This window comes from Carassius gibelio, chromosome B22 (genome assembly GCF_023724105.1).
Source record: "Carassius gibelio isolate Cgi1373 ecotype wild population from Czech Republic chromosome B22, carGib1.2-hapl.c, whole genome shotgun sequence".
Lineage (NCBI taxonomy): Eukaryota > Metazoa > Chordata > Actinopteri > Cypriniformes > Cyprinidae > Carassius > Carassius gibelio.
In genome coordinates, this window is record NC_068417.1 from 444,082 (window position 1) to 453,558 (window position 9,477).

General features: G+C 42.5%; 1 protein-coding gene across 2 annotated transcripts; it reads left to right on the plus strand.

Moving 5' to 3' along the window:
- The first annotated feature begins 276 nt into the window (after positions 1-276).
- LOC127987600 (F-actin-capping protein subunit beta isoforms 1 and 2) lies at positions 277-8,269 on the plus strand. 2 transcript variants are annotated; one of them, XM_052589975.1, is made up of 10 exons: positions 293-467; positions 4,724-4,813; positions 4,918-5,039; positions 5,119-5,232; positions 5,298-5,439; positions 5,519-5,635; positions 5,728-5,793; positions 5,894-5,970; positions 6,910-7,004; positions 7,520-8,269. In XM_052589975.1, exons 1-9 carry the CDS (start codon positions 465-467, stop codon positions 7,001-7,003), a joined length of 825 nt encoding a protein of 274 aa, XP_052445935.1. In that variant the 5' UTR covers positions 293-464; the 3' UTR covers position 7,004; positions 7,520-8,269. The 2 variants fall into 2 exon arrangements, with proteins under 2 accessions (XP_052445934.1, XP_052445935.1); XM_052589974.1 differs by lacking the exon at positions 6,910-7,004 and having other exon boundaries at positions 277-467.
- The last annotated feature ends 1,208 nt before the right edge of the window (positions 8,270-9,477 follow it).

Genomic DNA, 9,477 nt, shown 5'->3' on the forward strand with positions numbered 1-9,477 from the left:
AAAAAAAACTTAACTAAAATAATAAACAAAATAAAATAAAAATAAACAAACATAACTTAAACTAAATAGAAATGTTTTTTTTTTTTTTTTTATAAGTTTCTCGTTTAGTGTTCTAGGTGGTTATTTTTATATAATGTTATTGTTTTTAATGACTGCTCTCTGCCTCCCTCTAGCGCCCGCCCCACGCCCCGCCCTCCTCACTTCCGCCACGCCCCTCTTATTCTATATTTGGCCATGCCTTACTAAAGCGCCAGTGATTGGTCTGTGCGGCATCGCAGCAGAATGACCCGGATATGCAAGCAGGGTCCCGGATGAGGAAGTGCAGCGCTGACAGGGCTGGGTTCCGTTAGAGAGTCGAAGCCGAACTGCGTCCAGAACGACCCAAACCGAGCCGCACCGCACCGCGACCCGAACCCGCCTCCGCCGCTTCAGTCCCTCAGACACCGACACCGAGCGCCGCAGTCATGGTAAGATCCGCCGCGCGCGCGAGCTGAGGCGAGCTGATGGCCGTTTTAGGAAGAGACGCGCAGCGCTCCCGGAACCCGAGCCCTAGACCACTATTATAACACCACAACACGCGCTAAAACACCCGAAATAAACACCCCGCGAGCACTGAGCGCTGCAGGCCTAGTGTCTGTCTCAGATGTGCCCAGTGTTAGAGGCTTCTGAGGGGTCTATAGATTGTGTTTGTGTTCTCAGGGCTCTAGGGTTTGTCGGATTGGTGTTTGTTTGTTGTAGCTTTATTCTGTGTAGTGTCAGAGTTCTCGGACCTTAAGTTTATTTTTAGGGCTGTTAGGGTCATTTGGTGGTCAGTGTTTGAGGTTTTAGTATTTATATATCGTAGTATCGATCTATCTGAGTTTAGTGTTTGGTGTTTGAGAGCTGTTTTGATTTTAATATTGTAGTCTTCAGGGCTGGTTTGAGGGTTTACGGATTGACTTTAGGGTCATAGTGTGTGTTGTTCAGATGTTTTGGGGTTTAGCAGTGTTTATGTATCTGCTAACTGTCAAATGGGTTTTTTAGTGTTTGGTTAGAATAATTTAATATTGGGTTTTCTTTGATGTAGTTCAGTATTTGAGAGTTTAGTATTTAAGAATCTTATGTTTGAGTTTACCTGTCAGATGGGTTTTGGTGTTTAATGGGTGGAGTGTTTGTTTGGTTTAATGTTGGGTTATGTGTTTATGTTTTATTTGTTTACAGTGCGCCAGGCTCATCATTTGATCATTTTTGTAGCTTAAACACCATCAAACCGCTGAAAGCTTGGGATCCTCCGGTGTTTCTCTGTCCTGGACTGCTATTGGCTCATCTGTGTTCGGTGGGAGGGGCTTGTGATAGGTCAGTCAGGCGGTCATCAAACGGTAATCACTAATATCAGGATTTGTTTGTCCATCAGTGTTCAAGGCTGGTCTGAGGATGTTTGAAGGGTTGAGTATTAGACTTCTCTAGGGCTTTAATATTGTGCTTAAAGGGATAGTTCACCCAAAAATGAAAATGATGTCATTAATAACTCACCCTCATGTCGTTCCAAACCCGTGAGACCTCCGTTTATCTTCAGAACAGTTTAAGATATTTTAGATTTAGTCCGAGAGCTCTCAGTGCCTCCATTGAAGCTGTGTGTACGGTCTACTGTCCATGTGTAGAAAGGTAAGAAAAACATCATCAAAGTAGTCCATGTGACATCAGAGGGTCCGTTGGAATTTTTTGAAGCATCGAAAATACATTTTGGTCCAAAAATAGCAAAAACTATGACTTTATTCAGCATTGTCTTCTCTTCCGTGTCTGTGTGAGAGAGTTCAAAACAAAGCAGTTTGTGATATCCGGTTCCTGAACGAATCATTCAGTTCACCAAATCGAACTGAATCGTTTTAAACGGTTCGCATCTCTAATACTCTAATACTTTTTTAATGTGGCTGACACTCTCTCTGAGTTCAGACAAACCAATATCCCGGAGTAATTCATTGACTCAAACAGTACACTGAATGAACTGCTGTGAAGAGAGAACTGAAGATGAACAACGAGCCGAGCCAGATAATGACTCGTTCACGAGTCAAGAACCGTTTCTGTCAGATGCGTCCGATTCGTGAACCGAGGAGCTGATGATACTGCGCATGTGTGATTCAGCGTGAAGCAGACCGACACACATCTGAACTGAACTGATTCTTTTGGTGACTGATTCTGAACTGATTCTGTGCTAGTGTTATGAGCGCTGGTAAACCGAAGGCTGAATCAAGGGCAGTCATTGCCAATGACACCTTTATGTCGAGCGCAAAAGAACCGGTGAACCGTTTTCTTCAACCGGTTTATTGAATCGAACTGTCTGAAAGAACTACTGATGCAACCGGTTCTTCACTCGTGAACGAGTCAGTCTGTTCGTTATCTGGCTCGGCTCGGTGTTCATCTTCAGTTCTCTCTTCACAGCAGTTCAGTCAGTGTACTGTTTGAGTAAATGAATTACTCCGGGATATTGGTTTGTTTGAACTCAGAGGGAGTGTCAGACACATTAAACAAGTTAACAGCTTAATTCATTTGTGGATTAATGCGTATTGGAGACGCGAACCGTTTAAAACGATTCAGTTCGATTTGGTGAACTGAATGATTCGTTCGGGAACCGGATATCCAGCTACATTGTTTTGAACTCTCTCTCACAACAGACACGGAAGAGAAGACAATGCTGAATAAAGTCATAGTTTCTGCTATTTTTGGACCAAAATGTATTTTCGATGCTTCAAAATATTCTACCTGCCCCTCTGATGTCACATGGACTACTTTGATTATGTTTTTCTTACCTTTCTGGACATGGACAGTAGACCGTACACACAGCTTCAATGGAGGCACTGAGAGCTCTCGGACTAAATCTAAAGGTCTCACGGGTTTGGAACGACATTAGGGGTTATTATTGACATAATTTTCATTTTTGGGCGAACTAACCCTTTAACTTTTAAGCGTTTGAGTATTTGTTTGGTGTTTTCTTGGATTTGGGACTTGAATAGGGTTTATTTTGAGAGTCAGTTTTCAAGGGTTTATTATTTAAGAGTGCGGTGTTAGATTGGTTCAAGTGTTAAATGTGTTGAGTGTTGGATTGGTTGACTGTTTGTTTGTTTGTTTATGCTTTGAGTGTTTTATTGGACATTTATTCAGTGTCTGAATTTCACTTGAAAATGGAGAGATGTGTTCAAATTCTGCACAGAGAAGTGTTTATGTTGGCGTTTAGTATTGATCTGCTTTAATGTGTAGTATTTGAAGTAGTGTGGGGTTCAGTGGTTTAGTGTTTGAACATGTCACTATTAGACTTGGCTTAGGGTTTATTCTTGGGTTAGTATTTGAGGGTTTAGTGTTTGTTCTCAGGGTTCTTGAGTGTAATGTTGGTTTAGTTTATGGTTTCTGTATTTGCTGTTTTAGGGGTGTTTTGTTGGGGTGTTTATCATTGAGGGTTTAGGTTCGTCGTAGATCGATGTGTAACTCCGGATCATTGACAGAAGTGATCTGTGTTGGTGTTATATCAGTGTTCACTCATCAGGCAGTTATTCCAGAGTCTCAGATGTGTGAGGATGTTATGGGAAGAGACTCCAGGTTCACTTCACATGTTCTCAGAGACAGCGAGAGTTTAGATGCTCTCAGACGTCCCGGAGCAGCTGGGGGTGTGTCTGCTGTGACCTTTGACCCCTCACACACACACACACACACACACACACACACACGTGTAAACCTGGCGTCAGGAGCCCGAGGTGTCGCTGTGACTCTCTCTCAGTTCTCAAGAGCTTGTGTTTTAGTGTTCACTCTGAAAGACAGCAGTCACCCGTTAAAGCGGAGCAGATGACAAACAGGAAGTTAGAGGACGTTTGTTGTTCTTGGCCTAAGCCAGAGTTTCCCAGACCAGATTAAAATAGCCACACATTAACTTGGACGGTGTTAATAATCATACAGCATCCAACTCAAATACAGCAAGCTTCCGCTCAGGGTTTCATTTATTACTGATGTCAGTACTCTAACGTTAACTTGGACAGAAATGTTAAACGTTAAAGTTTCAGCCAAAGATACTGTGTTTTTTCATTCATTAAAATAAAGATGTATTTTTCATATAACTTTACATTTCTAATTTTGATACAAATGTAAGGTTTTAATCTAGTATTTGTTGGTCCAACTGTATTTCAAACATTTTATTTTAGTTATTCGCCATGGCAACGTTTCTAATTTTAGAAATCTTCTTTTTGTATTAGTTATATTTTTTCAATTAATTGTAAAAGAGAATAGTTTATTTTAGTCCTTGGACTTGAAATGCCATCTATCTGAACATGACTGTGCTGTTTGAGCTGATCTGAGACTGTAGTTGTATTGTAATGTTTAGTGGGAGACTGATATAGTTCTGATGTTGTTTTGTAAAGCAGGGTGGATGATGCTGAAATAAAGATCATATCATTGTATTTATTTTAATCAAATATTAGAAAATGGATAAATTAAATGTGTAAAATAAAGAGAGAATATGAGCACTGTGCGCTCTCAGCGCTGTCAAAATAAAAGTCCTGTCTCGAATGCGTCGGCCAATCAGAAGAGAGATATATCCATCTGTGTTCTGTGTGAATCTGTGTTAAAGTGTAATGTATTTCTGTGATGCTCCGCTGTATTTCCAGCATCATCAATGTCACAGAAATCCTCTGGTGTGATGTTTTACTGGTTCAGGATGAGCAGAAGCTGAATGTGTGTGTGTGTGTGTGTGTTTCTGCAGAACGAGCAGCAGTTGGACTGTGCTCTGGACCTGATGAGACGTCTGCCTCCACAGCAGATCGAGAAGAACCTCAGCGACCTCATCGACCTGGTCAGTGTGTGTGTGTGTGTGTGTGTGTGTTAGCAGTTATTAGCGTTAGTGTCAGTCACACAGCAAGCACTCAGGTCTGACAGGAGTGTGTGTGTGTGTGTCAGGTGCCCAGTCTGTGTGAAGACCTGCTGTCGTCGGTGGATCAGCCGCTGAAGATCGCTCGTGATAAAGTGGTGGGCAAAGACTATCTGCTGTGTGACTACAACCGTGATGGAGACTCCTACAGGTGCGCTCACACACACACACACACACACACAGTGTCTCCGGCTACACAAGGTGCAGCACTGAGTGCTTGTTTGTCTCAGGTCTCCGTGGAGTAATAAGTACGAGCCTCCGATCGATGATGGAGCCATGCCCTCGGCTCGACTGCGTAAGCTGGAGGTGGAGGCCAACAACGCCTTCGACCAGTACAGAGACCTGTGAGTACACGCCCCCTCGCTCTGATTGGCCGAGAGCCGTGACTGACACACCCTCTCTCTCTCAGGTACTTCGAGGGCGGGGTTTCCTCCGTCTACCTGTGGGATCTGGACCACGGATTCGCCGGAGTCATCCTCATCAAGAAAGCTGGAGACGGCTCCAAGAAGATCAAGGGATGCTGGGACTCCATCCACGTGGTGGAGGTGCAGGTGAGAGTCATTAAGAGTCTGAGGCTGTTTGTAGTGTGGTGGTGTGTGTGTGAAGCGTGTGTGTGTGTGTGTGTTCCAGGAGAAGTCGAGCGGCCGCACGGCTCATTATAAACTCACGTCGACAGTCATGCTGTGGCTCCAGACCACCAAGACCGGCTCCGGCACCATGAACCTGGGCGGCAGTCTCACCCGACAGGTACCGCTCCCCCCCCCGCTCCTCTTATAGTGCTCAGGGAGTCATGTGACCGCCTCGGGTTACCCTCCGTGTGTGTGTGTGTGTGTGTGCAGATGGAGAAAGACGAGACGGTGGGTGAATCCTCTCCTCACATCGCTAACATCGGACGACTGGTGGAGGTGACTCTCTCTCTCTCACACACACAAACACATGCTAGTTTAGCTCACACGTGTCGTCACACACACTCAAACTCTCTCTCTGTGTGTGTGTGTGTGTCAGGACATGGAGAACAAGATCCGCTCCACTCTCAACGAGATCTACTTCGGGAAGACCAAGGACATCGTCAACGGCCTGAGGTGCGTCTCACCACACCAAACACTGCATGAACTAAAACTACATCTTCTACAAACATGACTTATACACATGCTCAGAGATAATACAGATCTGACAGGTCAAGGTCATTCAGATTCAGAATGACTGAGGGTGTAACAGCAGTAGACTTGTATTAAGTAGATCTATAAATGAACCGCATCTCTCCGTCTGTCAGCGTGAAGCACACGTGAAAGATCAGACACACAGCAGCTCTTCACAGGTTTATTATTGCATTACGCTGCTTTTCCTGTTTTCTGTGTATTCATAGACACGTTTGACTCTTGCAGCGTCTCTAGAGACGTTAAAAACACATTTTTAATTATTTGTTATTTAGTTTGTTTTGGGCTGTGCACTTCAGGTGCTGCGCAGGTATATAAGTACAAGTGTGTAATATTTTAAGACTGCACCGTTCGGGTTCTGTTTATTATTATTGTATTAATAGTAAGTGATTGAGTGAGCTCATGAAGTAAACTCATTCAGACAGTAACCTCCGAATGAGCGAGTCTTCTGGAATGAATCATTTAAAGAACTGGTTCATAAGAGTCATTTGTTTATGAATCAGACAGCCAGCACAAATACTGAATATAATGACGTGTTTTTCTTCTATGAATCAGAAAATTGACTTCTTACCCAGCTTCCACGTCTCTCATATAAATGTCCAATACTGTTGTTTTGTTTTATTGAGTCACTTTATTACATCAACAAATATACTTACTTAATATTTAATGTTTTTATTATTAGTATTATTTTGTTTACAGGTTCAGATTCATTACAGATTTATTACAGATTCAAATTCATCACAGATTGACTAAAGACTCAGATTCATTACAGATTCACGGCAGAGTCCTATGCATTAGTTGAGGTTTCCTCCTGTTTTCACTGTCTGTCTGTGGTTCTGTGGTTCTGTGGTTCTGGGGCTCCAGATCGATCGAGTCTCTTCCTGATAATCAAAAGTACCGTCAGCTGCAGAGGGAGCTCTCTCAGGTTCTGACCCAGCGTCAGATCTACATCGACTAGGGTCAGAGATGTCTGTGTGTGTCCGCCTGCACACCTCCTTAACAGACACACTAACTGCATGCAGTGCATTCTGGGTACTGCTCATCAGTATTAACCAGTGTTCATAGACCTCCCGTGTGGTTTAAACTGTAGTGTCATGCTGTCGATTCACTTTTACTGCACAGCTGAGCTGGTTTCTCAGGGTTTACATGGCTCCTTAAAAGCCTATAAAAAGTCTTAAATCTTAAATCGAATAATAAGCGTTTTAAGCATTATGAAGCACCAATGATCTCTTTGAATGAGCAGCTGAAGTAATAAAGAGTAGACATTTGAATATAAGAGATCTGATTGACTTGAATACACACGTCTTGAGTGTTTACTGATGTGAGATTGCCTGCTTAATGAAGTGTGTATCTGAGATCAGGAGGTATGTGTTTGTTGTTTAACAGCATGTGGAGTTGATGTGAGCGCTCTCCTGAAGCCTGTTCTCCGTCTGCTGATGAACTAAACCCGTCTCTCTTCCCTCGTGTGTTTCAGGAGCGTTCAGATGCTGGCGGATAAATCGAAGCAGGAGGCTCTGAAGAACGACCTGATGCACGCTCTCAACCAGCGCAGCAAACAGCAGAGCTAGAGACCATCTCTCTCTCTCTCTCTCTCTTTGTCTCTCTCTCTCCCTCTCTCTCCACCTCACCACTGTCTCCGTCTGCGCTAAACTAAGGAAAAAGGAGAAAAGGCTACGCTTCTTGTTTTTGTATTTGGGCTCGTATCACCTCACCCGTCTCTCTCTCTCTCTCTGCTCTGTAATCATGTAGTATTAAGACAGCATCTGATTGGCTCTCGGTGACGTCATCGCAGTGGGGCGGAGCTTTTCTCTTGCCATCAGAAGAACACGTTTTCTTGTAGTGTCACGCGTCAGGAATAAACGAGGAGCGGGTGATTATATGAATATAAATCTATATATAAATATCCACACGTATGTATGTATTCTGATCACTGTCTTGCTGTTAATATTAAAACTTGTGCTCGAGTCCATGCAGACGAGTGTGTGTTTTGCGCGAGTGTGTTTAACGTCATGTTTTTAACGTGTCATGATGCAGTAAACATACTCTCCTCTCTGTCCATCTGGGAGCGTCAGACGGTTTCCTTCTTTTCTTTGGGTTGGATAATTATTTGTCAAGTTCACTTTTTTTTCTTTAGGTCTTTTTTTTTGCTTTTGTTTTTTTTGTAAAGCTTACGGTTTATGTTGTATTAGGGCCTCCAGCAACAATAAAAAACAGGAAAAACTGACCCTGCGTGCTTTGTGTTGTGTAAAACTGGTTTTCTCACAGGTCATTGTGCAGCTCCGTCACGATCACTCTCTTCTCACATCATCAGCTTCAGGTAATCTATATTTCAGGAACTTTTATTCATTTCTCTAAGTAGCCCTGTCGTTATCACAAATCACACACTTGTCGCTTTGAATGCTCTGGTGATTTAATCTTAATAGAAGGAATAATCACATGAAGTTGAGAAGAGATTTCCAGATTCAGATCGCAGTGAGACAAATCTTTATAGTTTTTATAAACAGGGAAGCTTAATCGTGCTGAATCGTGATTTACTGAAGGTTACTTGTGGTGTACCACAGGGCTCAGTGTTAGGCACTGCCTACATGTTTTGCACTGTATATAAATGATATTTATAAGGTGTCTTGAGTATTGAAAGATGTCATTTTGTGATTAGATAAATGTATATTGGTGTGGAAAACATTTGGAACAAGCCTGCGTTTAAATGGGCATTTTAAAGAAATGGTTTGATGCTAACAGGTTCTTAATGAATTTTAGTAAAACAAAGTATGTTATTTAATAATCTGCAAACTGTTAATCAAGTGCAAAACTGTGTTTTAAAATATATCACACTCATTCAGAACTCAAACCGCGTGTTTCTGTGAGGTGAACCGAAGCAAGGACAGCAGAGGGCGCAGGAACAACACCAACACTTCCGGAGTTTAATAAAAACATGTAAACAGCTCAGAGTTCTGTCACACACGAAACATACTAAATACTCTCTGACTTGAAGCGCCTCTTTCACTGATGAATTAAATGCGTGTTAATCGTGGGTTTAAATGCATGACTTGTATTTGTGCGTTTATACATGAGTGTTGTGTTTACAATCCATAAATAATACACACAGATTATGTTCCAAATAATAAAAAAAAAATATTTGTTTAAATGGTTCAAAGTTGATGCTTGTAATGTAATTTCTGCGATAGTGTCTATTGTTTGTCAGCATGGAGACTCCGCACAAACTCTGAGGAGATGAACTGGTTTAATAGGGCTTGAGTGCCGCGTTGCATTCTGGGACGCGGCGGCCATGTTGATGGCCTCGCGAATGTAAACATACAGCAAGTCGAACGAGAAGAAGCAGAGTTGGGAGAAAGAAAAAATATGTTAAAATCGTGAAAAGCTTGTGGGATTTATAGGGATACGCTAAATAGGGATGCCAGGGACCGGTATGTG